The 16,034-nt window shown below is 43.5% G+C and overlaps 1 protein-coding gene across 3 annotated transcripts in view; it reads right to left on the reverse strand.

Moving 5' to 3' along the window:
• hpse2 (heparanase 2) overlaps nt 1-16,034 on the reverse strand; it is a 378,650-nt gene that overhangs the window by 137,920 nt on the left and 224,696 nt on the right. For all 3 annotated transcript variants that reach the window (XM_068053087.1, XM_068053086.1, XM_068053085.1), the window contains one exon: nt 9,677-9,724. In XM_068053087.1, coding sequence (XP_067909188.1) covers nt 9,677-9,724 — 48 coding nt within the window. The remainder of the gene's footprint in view (nt 1-9,676; nt 9,725-16,034) is intronic.

Genomic DNA, 16,034 nt, shown 5'->3' on the forward strand with positions numbered 1-16,034 from the left:
TGGGTCTACTTTTAACCCTGCTTCTGCTTCTTCAGATTCAAGGAGAAAATGGTTGGCCACTAGTCTTAGGAGTTCAGACTTCCTAGCCTTGCCACATACAGTGATCCCACACTGCTCAGCCATTTTCCTCAACTCCTCCATAGACAGGGCTTTTAACTCATCCCAAGTTACTTCATCCTGACTTGGAGAGCTACTAGCTTCAGTTGGAGACATGTTAGTATTCAAGCACACACAACCACAAGAAAACCTGTATTGAAATCTAGCTCTTTTTTGATTGGGAACAATTCGGCTTCCCACTTCCAATTTCTCTTATTTGTCTGTGGGTAAAATCCAGGATGGTAGCCCCCAAATTTCTGTTACGACCAGGTGAGCAAGGGGTCCAGGGTTCCCTCTCAGCCTTCACCTGGTCTTACCGTAACAGAGTTTAATTTTACACACACAGTGTTTTTAGCTCCCCCTTGGTGAATCCTTGTTCACTGCTTTCCAATTATAAGGCAAAGAAACCAGCACAAACAGGCTTCCTTAGGTTTAAAGAAGAAAGGTTGAAATTTATTAAACTTGAACTTAAACTCTAATTTGGTTGACGCCTACGGATACACAACGTGCCCACGCTAGCATGCATACGCGATACAGACATGCAAATAGAGACAGAAAAGAGCAGAAGGAAAATAAAGTGGAAAAGTTTGAGACAACATCTGAAGAGACTTTGTTACGGTTCTTCAAGTAGAGTCCTTGATTGTAGGTAGATCTTGCTTTTCTTTGGGGCCCAGTATTCTTCTTAAACCTTGTTTGCTGTAGGAGACTTTTCTCTCTTGGGGTTCTTGTGTCTTCAGTGGATTCAGAGGCTTGTGAGAAAGATGGGAGCAGACAGGAGAGACCTTCTCAGTCCAGGAGCAAACAGTCTTTCTGAGTTTAAACTCTCTGTGGCGAGTTCAAAAAACCCCTGGAACAGCCAGTTAGTCATGATTCACTGCGTCCTGACCCCTGTGGATTGCATCACCCCAGCAGACCCGCGAATGCACTTCTCCACCCCCTCACTGTCCGGTGATCAACATCCATTGTGGGTTGAATGTGGCAGGGAATGGTCCTTTCAAGCACTGTCGGTTAGTATGCAAATGCTTTTCCCAGCCACGGCTGATCTGTTCAACGAGTCATTTCCTTGCTCCAGCAACAGTTAAAAATCAATGTTCATATGACAAAACCAATGTGTCTCATTCTTGGCAGGTGGGGGCCTGCATGACACAGGTCTTTATAGTACATGGTAATCAGGGCCAGTGTCTCGACAGCTCCGAATCCCCTGGTCTTTGCACTCACTGTGCACTATGATTAAGTTAGCAGGAGCAAAATAAGTTAACGCTGCTGTTCACAAGACTGATTCCTGGGATGGAGGGAGTGTCCTATGAGGAGAGATTGAGGAGACTGGGCCTGTATTCTCTAGAGTTTAGAAGAATGAGAGGTGATCTCATTGAAGCACACAAAATTCTTACAGGGCTCGACAGATGCAGGAAGGATGTTTCCCCTGGCTGGAGGATCTAGAACCAGGGGACACAGTCTCAGAATAAGTCGTAAGTCATTTAGAACTGAGATGAGGAGAAATTTCTTCACTCGGAGGGTGGTGAATCTTTGAAATTCTCTACCCCAGACAGCTGTGGAGACTCAGTCATTGAGTATATTCAAGACAGAGACTTGAGATTTCTAGATATTAAAAATATCAAAGGATATGGGGATAGTACAGGAAAATAGGGTTACATATGAACATACGAATTAGGAGCAGAAGCAGGCTATTCGGCCCATCAAGCCTGCTCCGCCATTCAATAAGATCATGGCTGATCTGTTTCTGTCTCGAATTCCACACTCCCATCTACCCCCCATAACCTTCAATTCCTTGCCTAACAAGAATCTATCTACCTCCGCCTTAAAAATATTCAATGACCCCGCCTCCACCACCTTCTGAGGCAGAGCATTCCAAAGTCGCACAATCCTCTGAGAGAAAAAAAAGTCTCATCTCTGTCCTAAAAGGGTGACTCCGAATTTTAAAACAGTGCTCCCTAGTTCTGGACTCACCCACAAGAGGAAACATCCTTTCCACATCCACCTTGTCAAGATCATTCAAGATCTTATAAACTTCAGTCAAATCTCCCCTCACTCTCTAAACTCCAGTGAAAACAAGCCCAGTCTGTCCAACCTTTCCTCATAAGACAACCCACTCATTCCAGGTATCAATCTAGTAAACCTCCTCTGAACCGCCTCCAACGCATTCACATCCTTCCTTAAATAAGGAGACAAAAACTTCACACAGTATTCAAGATGTGGTCTCACCAATGACCTGTATAACTGAAGCATAACATTCTTACTTATATTTTCAATTCCTCTCGTAATAAAGGGTAGCATTCCATTAACCTTCTTTATTACTTGCTGTACCTGCATATTAACTTTTTGTGACTCATGCACTAGAACACCTAGATCCCTCTGCACCTCGGAATTCTGCAGTCATTCTCTGTTTAAGTAATACTCTGTCTTTTTACTCTGTCTCTGCCAAAGTGAACAACTTTACATTTTCCCACATTATACTCGATCTGCCAGATTTTTGCCCACTCACTCAACCCATCTATATCAGTCTGCAAACTCCTTATGTCCTCTTCACAACATACTTTCCTACTTATCTTTGTGTCATCTGCAAATTTAGCTACCATGCCATCGCTCCCCTCATCTAAGTCATCGATATAAATTTTAAAAAGTTAAGGCCCCAGCACAGACCCCTGTGGGACTTCACTTGTCACATCCCCCCAATTAGAAAAGGAGCCATTTATGCATACTCTCTGTTTTCTGCCAGTCAGCCAATCTTCTATCCATGCTAATATGTTGTTACCCACTACACCAGAAGCTTCTATTTTGTGCAAGAACCTTTTATGTGTTGAGGTGGAAGTTCAGCCTGATCTAGTTGAATGGCAGAGCAGGCTCGAGGGGCTGAATGGCCTCATCCTGCTCCTATTTCCTATGTTCCAGGATCAGCTGAGATTTCCACAAGCAGGGAGTTTCTGAGCCTGTAAAGTGTGGGGAATTTGAATCGTCATTGCTGCAGCTGGAAACAAGTTATAGCAGCAGTTACTTTTTTTTGGCATTCCTGAACTTGCTTCTGGCAGGGGGAGATGTTAACCTGTCCACCATTAGTGAGGATTTCTCAGGAGCAGGTATGGGCACTTCTTAGACTGTCACTATCATGGAGGAGGAAGTGAGCAGAGGATGGAGGAAAGGAGAGGAAGCTGGACCTAAGGAAGATGTATGCTCAGATATTATTCCGCATCCTTCCCAACGAATATACAGCCAATGCAGTTTCAATGAGGGCTTTAGTGAGGAGATTGAGATTAGTAGACTGAACTCATATATAGATTTAGTGAGGAGATTGAGATTGCTTCACCGAGGAGGCAATAGAGGAATTCTGCCAACTAGGGCATGAAGACCTGCGGCCGCACTTAACTTCCTGCACTGCTCAGTCTGTAGCTATGAGGTTGACAACCATACTCAACATTTATGGCCCACGCTCATTTCAGGCAGCAACATGGGGAACCTCTGTAAAACAGCCAGGCTGCAGTACAGACATGCATTTCTCAGATGACTGGCACCCATTACAGGAGAGCTGGGGAACTCAATGACTTGGCATCACAGCAAGGCATCAGTGAGAAAGGGCCGTTTTATCAAGGCTATGGCACCCACGTTGCAGTGCAAGCTTCTACAGACAACCACCCTTATTTTTCCTGAACAAGAAGAGCTTCCATTCCCTGAATTTACAGATTGTATATAAGTCAATGTGAGATATGCTGGACATTGTCACAATGCGCATTCATTCTTCAAAATTTAGCCCTCTCTGATCACTCCAAGGAAGAAAACCTGATGAACCCACTCCTGCTATCATAGATAATGATAATGCTGCCATTGTTCTTATAGGTTGTAGAAGTTGCAGGTTTGGAAGGTGCTGTCAAAGGAGCCTTGACGAGTTGGTGCAGTGCATCTTGTAGTTGGGACACACTGCTGCCACTGTGCACCAGTAGTGGAGAGAGTGAATATTTAAGGTGGTGAATGGGGTGCTGATCAAGTGGTTTGCTTTGTCTTGAATGGTGTTGAGCTTCTTGAATGTTGTTGGAGCAGCACTCATGCAGGCAAGGTTTTTTTTATTCATTCATGGGACGTGGGTGTCACTAGCAGGGCCAGCACTTATTGCTCATCCCTAATTGTCCTTGAGAAGCTGCCTTCTTGAACCGCTGCAGTCCATGAGGTATAGGGGACGGTAGCATAGCAGCAGTGTTATTGGGCTAGTGATCCAGAAGCCAGCATTCACACTCTGGAGCTATGAGTTCAAATCCCCCCATGGCAGCTGTGGGAATTTAAATTCAATGAATTAATAAATCTGGAATTAAAAATCTAATCTCACTAATGATGATCAAGAAATAACCAGATCCAATAATGGATCAAAACCCATCTGGTTCACTAATGCCCTTCAGGGAAAGAAATCTGGCATCTTTACCTGGTCTGGCCTACATGTGACTCCAGATCCACTGCAACGTGGTTGACTCTTAACTGCCCTCTGATATGCCCACTCAGTTACATCAAACTGCTACAGAAAAGTCAATGGACCACCCAGCATTGATCTAGGTACCAGAAACAACCCTGTCTCGTCAACCCTGCAAAGTCCACCTCACTAACATGCAGGGACTTACAGCAAATTGGGAGAGCTGTTCCACAGACTAGTCAAGCAACAGCTTAACATAATCATACTCACCAAATGATACCTTACAGCCAGTGTCCCAAATTCCTCCATCACCATCCTTGGGTACATCCTATCCCACTGGCAAGACAGACCCACCAGAGGTGGTAGCACAGTCGGTAGGAAGTAGCCCTGGGCATCGTCAACATTGACACTGGACCCCATGAAGTTGACATCAGGTTAAACATGGGCAAGGAAATTTCAGGTTGATTACCACACATCACCCTCCCTCAGCTGATGAATCAGTGCTTCTCCATGTTGAACACCACTTGGAAGAAGCACTGAGGGTGGCAAGGGCACAGAATGTACTTTGGGTGGGGGACTTCAATGTCCATTACGAAGAATGGCTCAGTACCATCATTACTGGCTGTCCTGAAGAGCATATCTGCTAGACTGAGCCTGAAGCAGGTGGTGAAAGAACCAACAAGAGGGAAACATCTACTTGACCTCATCCTCAACAATCTACCTGTCGCAGATGCATCTGTCCATGACAGTATTGGTAGGCTTGACCACTGCACAGTCCTTGTGGACATGAATCCCATCTTCACATTGAGGACATCCTCCACTGTGTGGTCTGGCATTACCACCATGCAAAATGGGATAAATTCAGAACAGAGATAGCAGCTCAAAACTGGGCATTCATGAGGCGCTGTGCGCCATCAGCAGCAGCAGAATTGTATTCAACCATAATCCCCAATTGCCTGGATAAATGTGGCTCTAAAAACACTAAAGAAACTCAACACCATCCAGAACGAAGCACCCGCTTGATCAGCACCTTATTGACCATTTTGAACATAGGAAATAGGAGTAGGCCATTCGGCCCCTCAAGCCTGCTTCGCCATTCAACTAGATCAAGATTGATCTTTTACTTCAACGTCATTTACCCGGATTATCCCCATATATCCTTAATATTCCATGATTGAGCCTTCACAGCTCTCCGGGTTAGAGAATTCCAAAGATTCACCGTCCACTGAGTGAAGAAATTTCTCCTCATCTCAGTCAGTCTCAGTACCACAGCCAAGATGCCCCTCATACCTTCCTAGTTTCCTTTGTTTAGATTTAACATTCACCCTTCACCACCAGCCCAGAGTGGCAGCAGTGTGCACCATCTACAAGATGCACTGCACCTTAGAAACTCATGGCCTCTACCACCTAGAAGAATAAGGGCAGCAAATGCATGGGAACACCACCACCTGCAAGTTCCCCTCCAATTCACACTTGGAACTTTATCGCTGTTCCTACACTGTCGCTGGGTCAAAATCCTGGAACTCCCTCCCTAACAGCACTGTGGAGAGTATTCCATCAGGAGGTGAGCTACTTGCCACAGATATCCAGCCTCTGACATGCTCTTATAGACAGAGTATTTAAAGGTTGGTCCAGTTAAGTTTCTGGTCAATGGTAACCCCCAGGATGTTGATGCTGGAGGATTCGGTGCTGGTATTGCTATTGAATGCCAAGGGCAGGCAATTAGACCCTTTTGTGTTGGACATGGTCACTGCATGGCCCTTGTGTGGTGCTAATGTTACTTGCCACTTATCAGCCCAAATCTGAATATTGTCCAGGTCTTGCTGTACGTGGACACAGACAGCATCAGTATCTGAGGGGTTGCGAATGGTACTGAACACTGTGCAATCATCAGCGACTATCCCGACTTTGGATCTTATGATGGAGGGAAGTTCATTGATGAAGGAACTGAAGATTTTTTTTATATATATATATAAATATACCCCAAATGATATATATATATATATATATATAAATGCCTTGGATATTGGAATACAGATTAAAATTTCAAAATTTGCTAATGATACCAAACTTAGAGGTGTGGCACACAGTGAGGATTATAACAATCAACTGCAACAGGACATTGATACACTGGCAGAATGGACAGACAAATGGCAGATGGAATTAAATACAGAGAAATGTGAGGTGATGGATTTTGGCAAAAGGGATAGGGAGAGGCAATATAGACTTAATGGCACAGTTCTAAAATGTGTACAGGGACAGAGGGACCTTGGGATTCATGTGCCTAGTTCTTTGAAGGAGGCAGGACATATTGAGGGAATAGTTAGCAAAGCATATGGGATCTTTGGCTTCATAAATAGAAGCATTTAGTACAAAAGCAGGGAAATTATGCTGAACCTTAAAGCTCTGGCTAGGCCAAAACTAGAAAGTTGCATCCAGTTCTGGTCACCACACTTTAGGAAGGATGTGAGGGTCTTTGAGAGGGTGCAGAGCAGATTTACCAAAATGGTTCCAGGGATGGGAGATTTTAGCTATGAGGTTAGGTTGGAGAAGCTGAGGTTGTTCTCCTTGCAGCAAAGAAGACTGAGGGGAGAATTGATAGAGGTGTACAAGATTCTGACAAGTTTGGTTCGGGTAGACAAAGAAAAGCTGTTCCTATTAGCTGATAGTACAAGGACTAGGAGATACAGATTGAAGATTTTAGGCAAGAGATGCAGAGGGGAATGGGAGGAAGAACTTTACTCAGCGAGTGGTAATGACCTGGAACTCGCTGCCTATGAGGGTGGTGGAAGACGATTCATGATTTCATAAAGGAAAATGGATGGGCATTTGAGGGAAATAAACTTGCATGACTACGGGGATAGAGCCGGGAATGGGACTGATTGGATTGCTTTAGAGAGCTGGCATGGACTTGATGGGCTGAATCGCCTTCTTCCAAGAACCACAGCCATCTTCCTTTGTGCTAGGTGTGACTCCAACCAGTGGAGAGTTTTTCCCCGACTACCATTGACTTCAACCTTACTAGGGTTCATTGATGCCATACTCGGTCAAATGCTGCTTTAATGTCAAGGGCAGTCACTCTTACCTCACCTCTAGAGTTCAGCTCTTTTGTCCATGTTTGGACCAAGGCTGTAATGAGGTCTGGAACTGAGTGGCCCTGGCGGAACCCAAACTGAGCGTCAGTAAGCAGGTTATTGCTGACTAAGTGCCGCTTGATAGCACTGTCAATGACACCTTCCATCACTTTGCTGATGATCGAAAGTAGACTGAAGGGGTGGTAATTGGTCGGATTGGACTTGTCCTGCTATTTGTGGACAGAATATACCTGAGCAATTTTCAACTTTGTTGGGTAGATGCCAGTGTAGTAGCTGTACTGGAACAGCTTGGCTAGAGGCACGGCAAGTTCTAGAGCACAATCTTCAGTACTACAGCTGGGATGTTGTCAGGGCCCACAGCCTTTGTTGTATCTAGTGTGCTCAGTCGTTCCTTGATATCACGTGGAGTGAATCAAATTGGCTGAAGACTGGCATCTGTGATACTGAGGACCTCAGGATGAGGCCGAGATGGATCATGCATTCCACACTTCCGGCCTTCGGCTTCTATTTTTAGCAGCGTTGGGCAATTTTTTATAAAGGTAAAGTCAATTTTTATAACTTTTCAGTTCTGGTCTGTATTTTTTCAGCATTGCACTTCTTGTCTGCCTGACAGAGGGTAATTGGGGTAGGCTGTGGCTAACAGGCAATTGCAGCTGAAATGGTCAGATGTACAGCACGTGATTCAGAAGTGGAGGCGTGCGGAGGAGGAGAGGGGAAGAGAGGAACAGAGAGAGAGACAAGGGAGTGAGAAAGAGAGCATGTGTGCTGGAGCTGCACTCTAATGTTGTAACCATCAGAGGTTACTGCAATAAGCAAGGCCCAAGTATCTCAGAAGCTGCAGTGGAGATAATGTTTACAGAGATAAGGGCCAAGGGCTCAATCGCCGCCCAGGGTTTTATGCCCCAGAAAAAGGATATAAACGGAGTCTGGACAGAGTTGCCACTGGTGTTCAGTGTCAACTCTACAATGCAACTAACAGCTATTCAGTACTGGAAACATTTTAATAACCTCACCAGGCTGGTGAGGGTATGTGAAAGCCCTTGTGCATGCTGAAATACTGCAGGAAGCATGACTCACTCCCAAACTATCCAGGAACGTATCGAGTTAACAAAGAAATGAAGTAAACCCCGAGCAGGCACAAGAGTCCCCCACCATTATGTGTGAATGCTCACTGGAATGTCTTGACAAAGTGCAGCTGTCCCTCTGAGGGCAAATAGTCAAAAATCCCAAAAAGTGACAGGGCTTTCTCCAGTGGCCCAGTGGAGTAAATGTACATTGTGTTGTGGTGCTGAACAATATAAGGAGGAACTTTTATTTCTGTAATTCTGATCATTTCTACAGGATGTCACAAAGAATTGAATAACTGATCCAGTCGCTGTTGTTATATAGGCCAATGAGATTGTGGTTTAGGGACATTGAGGGGATGCATTTACGATTTCATAAACAATGGATTATTTTTGAAATGCAATCCACACAATATGTAGGAAAACCTCTGCTGTTGGCCCACAAACAACAATGAGCTCGTTGAACAGCCAGTTAGTTGGCTGAGGCAGGATTTTTGTCAGTGACACTGGGAAAATTCCCAACTCTTCTTCAAATAGTGCCATGTGGCTCTTTAACCCCCACTTGAAGCAGTGAAACAGAAAGACTGGGCATGTGTTTAACATCTCATCTGAAGGACAGTGTCTCTAACGCAGAACTCATTCAATGTCAGATCGAAGTAGAGAAGTGGAAGATTTATTCAACGGCTCATTTATACCCATCATGAGTACTTGTTGCTAACTGTGGGGCAAACGTTTATCATTCCATCACTCTGACATCACTCTTCCTCCATAACCACATGTAGCCCTCCTACCAATCCCAAGCACAAGTACAAGAAAATACTAAAGAGGACAGAATCACTGCAGTCTGGGAGAGGCTTTCCTGACTAAATATGCTACTTTTTTATTTCCCCAAGAGATTTTATATTAATTCTAAACAGAAGAAAAGAAGAAAAGGTCCGAGCAGAGTAAGATGCTGATCAAAATAAACTGAGCAGCAATCTCTGAAGTGTTAACAAAGGTTAAATACCTACTGTTGCCATGTTACTGCGTTGACCACTGTCCCTGCCGTTTTCATGAACCTGTAAAACAAATTGGAAAATGAGAGGCTTCGGTTATTAAACAGCATGTTGCAAGTCCTACACATTATTATTGCTAACCAGTGGCCTCGGTCACAGTACGTTGGAGCATGTGATGTTTTTGGAGGAAGTGAATTGTTATACCCTGAAGTATTCTGCCAGGGTGGATCTGTGTCCCATCAAAGGCCACAAAGCCTGATTGTTAAATGAACATGGACTCAGGTCAGTTGGAGTTTCCCTGTTGTTTGGTGAGGGAACATTGAAAGTGCCTGTAAATTTCAGGCTGCAGTTCAGATGTGTAATGCCTAGACTGTGATATCTTTGCATTCTAGATGTACCGTTTTCAATGTGTTAACAGATATTTAGAAGAGATTTGTAATCTACTGAATTGTAACCCAACATAAAATACACGCTGGAGTCTCTCAGGCACACCTTGTTATAAATACCTGGATGGGAACATAATTGTACAGTACGAGAAAATACTACTGGACCTGGGGGACGTGTAATGTTCGCTATGGAGACACATTGAACAGTGAAGATGTGGTGATGAATGAATATTCTGCTGTTTTGCCCAATTACCTTTGGGATCGACAACATAGTAACATATGATAATATGTTATAGTACATAGTAACATGATATAGTAACATGATTAATGAGGGGAGGGGAAATGACAAAGGACACTGAGCAAGAGCTAGAAGAAACCTGAAGACAGCTCAGTGAAGTCGTAATTAAGGAGTTCGTTTATGTGGAAGCATTTGAAGCTGGAAAGTGCTATTGCAAGGTGGACAGACAAATGAAATGTGTTGCAGAGTGCAGGGGGTGTGCTAGCCGAAGGCTCAGTCATTGGGGATGGAGCAGAGGGAGGGGAACACTCAATAGGTTACAGAGTGAGTAAGCTTGAACATAAGGTCACAGAACTTTCCTTCCACAGGTTAAGTGCATGGGGATTTTCTGACACCTATGCCCATTGCTCTTGAGTTTTAATAGTTGGTCATCCTACAAGTTGGGCCCAGTTACACCCATCATGGGATTCAGCAGAGGTTGCAAGTTGTCCCAATTAAACTCCATCGTGGCTGACAGCCCCTTGGATGTGAAAATGCCAATGAGCTGATCGTTGCACTCTGTGGCTTTAATTGCAATGCAATGTCTATGGATGTCTGGTAAGAACATGACTGGTAAGAACACTACAATGAATGTGCCATCTCAGGCCCCAAGACCTAAAGGGTATGAAAAAGTACCACGAGCCACTCCATATTGCTCGGCGCATGCTGCTTTTTATTTCAGCATTGCCACATAATGCAACCAACAATAAGCAATGTGTGCCAGACATGCACATTTCAAGCTAATAAAGCTATCAGCAATGCCAGTGCTTTGATACTCTCGTGTTCCCTCCAGGCAGCATAGTCAGTGTCAACGGCATAATCTACGGGCTTGACCAGCTATCAGCAGAGGTAGCACACTACCACATTCGTTCCACTAATTACAGACCCACTAATATGATGAATGATTTGGACTTTCCTGGAAACAGCTGGGTCTGTCAGTAAAGCATTACAAAGCCAGACAGGTTAAATAGAGCTGTTCTGTAAGCCATTGGAAGTTCAGTCAATACAAGACAGATTAGCCGGATGGCAATCTGTGATCTATCTGTTTCCCTTCAGCTATTGTTGAATGATAATCAAACCTCCGTGATATCCACTGTAGTTTTTTTTTGTTTTATGTTCTAGAAGTTATACAATGCTGGGACTTAATAATTATTGCAGGTTAGTCCTCTTAAATCAAATTTTCTGAATTCAAATTATTTGGAAACAGTTTTTGAATTCTTTTAAATTCTTACATTATTTACATTACCTCATTCAAATTATTGGAGAATTCCATTTTCGAGCAATAAATAACATTAAGTTATCAGCATGATATCATCAGATATGATGTTATATTTAAATTATGACAATAAGCTTTAAAAAAAAATACTTTTATCCTGCTCGACTCCTGCACCGGGATTGGCAACCCCTCCCCCACCAGGCCAGCCCAGTCGTTTTGCTGCCTTCCCACGGGGTACATCGGGCAGCCGGCACTTGCAGCAGCTAAATAAGGATCAAACTCGAAAATGGTTTGGACCTCCTGACCCGCAGTCCCTTTGCCAACTTTGCACCCCTTTGGTGTGAAGTCGAATATATGCCTCACCTCTTGGTAAAGGTTGATTCCCCTGTCTCAGGCTACCCACCATGGGAAGATGTAGAGGGGGATCAAGAAGCTTGTTCACAGAGAAATACAATGGGAGCCATCTGACACTGACAGAGAGGCCCAGCAACACACCACCACATGCCCTGAGAGTCACTCTCTGTGCCTGGCCTTGCAGAGAACAAGAAACCAAACTAGGAACAAGCATAGCAGGACCTTAATCTTACTATAGATTTAAAAATATTTTCTCCTCTTAGTATTTATAGAGTAATTTGTCAGCCAGATTTACTCGGAAACAAATCAAGGGACAGAAGAAAAGCATTGGGTGACTCCGGTGGTGTAGTGATTATGGTGACTAGCAATCCGGAGATTTAGGCTAATAGTCCATTAGACTAGGAATTTAAATCCCATTATGGCCTGTGGAGGATTTGAATTCAGTTTTAAAAAGTTCGTATCATGAAGCTGTCAGGTGGTTGTAAAAACCCAATTGGTTCACCAATGTCCTTTAGGACAGGAAACCTGCGTCCTTATTCGCTCTGGCTAATATGTAACTCCAGTTTCTGAGCCTACATGGTTGACTCTTAACTGCATTCTGAAGCGAACAAGCAAGCTACTTGGTTGTATAACCAAAGAAGGTGTTATATTAGTTGTGGCTTAGTGGGGAACACTCAACTCCGTGTCAGAAGATTGTAAGTTTAAGTCCCACTGCAGGACTTGAGCACTAAAAGCAAGGCTGAAACATCAGTGTAGTACTGAGGGAGTGCTGCACTGTCAGAGATGTTTTGATGTTTTCTTTGTGTTGTTAGAGATTAAACTAAGGCCCCATCTTCCCTCTCAGGTAGGCACAAAAGATCCCATGGTACTATTTCAAAGAAGAGCAGGAGAATTATCCCCAGTGCCCTGGTAAATATTTATCCCTCAATCAACATCACAGAAAAAGATTATCTGGGCATTATTGCATTGCTGTTTGTGGGAGCTTGCTGTGTACAAATTGGCTGTTGAGTTTCCTACATTACATCAGTGACTACGCCTCAAAAGTACTTCATTGGCTGTAAAGCACTTTGGGACATCCTGTGGACATGAAAGACGCTATATAAATGTAAGTCTTTCTTATCTCGTTCTGTTTCACCCTAACCACATCGCTGCCTGTACTCTCCCCTAATGACTGCCACATATCTTTCCGCCTGACACCATAAACCGTGCAGAAGCACAGTCGGTAATTCTGGCAGCAGTTCACCAGACCCATGAACAGCTGCTGCCAGAAGAAGGCAAGTCGACCATTTTAAATCTCCAAGTGCGGTCAATAACAGGAGAGACACTCATTTACTGTTGGCTGCAATTTTCTAATATAAAGGCCCTGAAAGGCAGCAGCTCGATACAGTTACTGCAACTCCACAAAACATGTGTGAAGAAACTAACTCAATGACCAGCCAGTATTAGTCATAAATGAACACAGTCACGGGGCAATGAAAACATGGGATAAGGATGGAAAATGTTGGTACATAGTTAAATTCCAGTTCGCTTTAACACAGGAAAAGAAATCATCTTAAAGAGGGAGGTTTTCCATTAACTAGCCCTTTTACAAGTCAAACTATTACAAGAGTTAGAATTAATTTCAGGGCCAGCTTTGTTGAACTGGGTAGCGCAAGCTAACGTGATTATATGGCAAGGCACCCTTAAGCTAATTTTTTTAATAGCTTTTTTTTGTGATCATCAAGGTACACATGAGGGACTGGAACACTTTCCATTTCAGCCAAATTTCACTGGGTAAGCACACCTGTGTCAAATACAACCCAGTTAGATCAAATGTAAAGCTCCCTCCACTCTGCACCAACAGTTTGCCCCAATTCCAGCCACAGTTAAATGCATGTTCAGGAGTAATCGGTTTTTACACTTAGAATGATCAATATAGGTAGTGTAGAGAAGAGACATGAAGCACCTCGCCTTGATGAACATAAGGAAAGTCATTAAAAAATACATTTAGCTTAAGGGTGTCTTGCCATATAATTACATCTCTTAGCTTTCTCTACCCGGTTCAACAAAGCTGGCCCTGAAATTAATTCTACCTCTTGTAATAATTTGATTTGCAAAAGGGCTAGTTAATGGCAAAACCTCCCTCTTTAAGATGATTTCTTCTTTTAAAGAGAGACATGAGGTTGAACCCGAGTGTTAGAGGTCTTGAGTTATGAAGAAAGATTGGAGAGACGTGAGCTTTTCTCCCTGAAAAGGAGCCCGAGAGATGATTTTATAGAGGTGTATTAAGACAGCAAATGGTGTGGCAAAGGTACATCTGCAGTATTACTTTGACTTAAGTGGTGGGAGTAGGACAGGAGGGAAGTAAAAGGTAATATTGGGGCTAATATCAGAAATTATTCATCACACAATGAGTGATCAATGAATGGAATAAACCTCCAGATAGAATAGTGGAGGCAAAAAAACTTATTTAAGAAACGAGATGCAATATTGAGGGGGGAGGGGGGGTGTATCATTTTCCTGGCTGGATGAATGAAGATCGGCTAAATGGCATTCTTCATTCATAAATATCTTGAGATATGGAATAGACTACAACTAGCACAGTGAGTGTACTGGCTGGAGGATTCCGTGGAATGGACACGTTCCCGATTTAATGGGTAATAAAGAAAACTGAGTTGATGCCAAGGCGGGAGAGAGCTGAGTATCTGAGCAGATCACAGAATCACAGAATTGTTACAGTGCAGAAGGAGGCCATTCGGCCCATTGTGTCTGCACTAGCTCTCTGAAAGAGCAATTCCCTCAGTTCCATTCCCCTGCCTTCTCCCCATAACTCTACACATTCTTCCTTTTTATATAACTGTCTAATTCCCTCTTGAATGCTTCAATTGAACCTGCCTCCCCCACGTTCTCAGGCAGTGCATTCCAGACCTGAACCACTCGCTGTGTGAAAAAGTTTTTCCTCATGTCACTTTTGCTTCTCTTACCAAATACTTTAAATCTGTGCCCTCTCATTCTCGATCGTTTTAGGAGTGTGAACAGTTTCCCTCTATCCACTCTGTCCAGACCCCTCATGAATTTGAATATCAAATCACCTCTCAGCCTTCTCTTCTCCAAGGAAAACAGTCCTAACGTCTTCAATCTATCTTCATAACTGAAATTCCTCATCACTGGAATCATTCACGTGAATTTTTTCTGTACTCTCTCCAATGCCCTCACGTCTTTCCTCAAGTGTGGCGGCCAGAATTGGATGCAATACTGCAGCTGAGACCGAACTATTACCTTATACAAGTTCAACATAACTTCCTTGCTCTTGTACTCTATGCCCCGATTATGTATGCTTTATTAACCGCTCTCTCAACCTGTCCTGCCATCTTAATGACTTATGTACATATACAACTAGGTCCCTCTGCTCCTGCACCCCCTTTAGAATTGTACCCTTTATTCTCTATTGTCTTTCCATGTTCTTCCTACCAAAATTAATCACTTCACATTTCTTTGCATTGAACTTCATCTGCACCTGTCTGCCTATTCCACCAACTTGTCTATGTCCTTTTGAAGTTCTACACTATCCTCCTCACAGTTCACAATGCTTCCAAGTTTCGTATCATCTGCAAATTTTGAAATTGTGCCCTGTACACCAAGGTCTAGGTCATTAATATATATAAGGAAAAACAAGGTCCCAACATCGATCCCTGGGGAACTCCACTACAAACCTTCCTCCAGCCCGAAAAACACCTTTTAATCACTAGCAAGCTCCCACAAACAGAAATGAGATAATGACCAAATGATCTGTTTTAATGATGTTGGCTGAGGGATAAATATTGGCCAAGGAGAACTCCCCTTGTCCTTCTTTGAAACAGTACCACAGGACTTTTTTACATCGACCTGAGAAGGCAGAAGGGGTCGCGGTTTAACATCTCACCTGAAACACAGCAACGCTGGCAGTGCAACACTCCCCTCAGTACTGCACTGAAGCGTCCACATAGATTTTGTGCTCAAGCCTCTGAGTGCGACTTGAACCCACAACTTCTGATTGAGAGGCAAAAAGTGCAACCAACTGAGCCACAGCTGATAACATAACTACTGCACCGAAAGGTTACCTAATTATGAAATGGATGCATTCCTTGGCCTTCAGGAATCTCTGAAGCTCATTTACTTCCC

This window comes from Heterodontus francisci, chromosome 20 (assembly GCF_036365525.1).
Source record: "Heterodontus francisci isolate sHetFra1 chromosome 20, sHetFra1.hap1, whole genome shotgun sequence".
Classification (NCBI taxonomy): Eukaryota; Metazoa; Chordata; class Chondrichthyes; order Heterodontiformes; family Heterodontidae; genus Heterodontus; species Heterodontus francisci.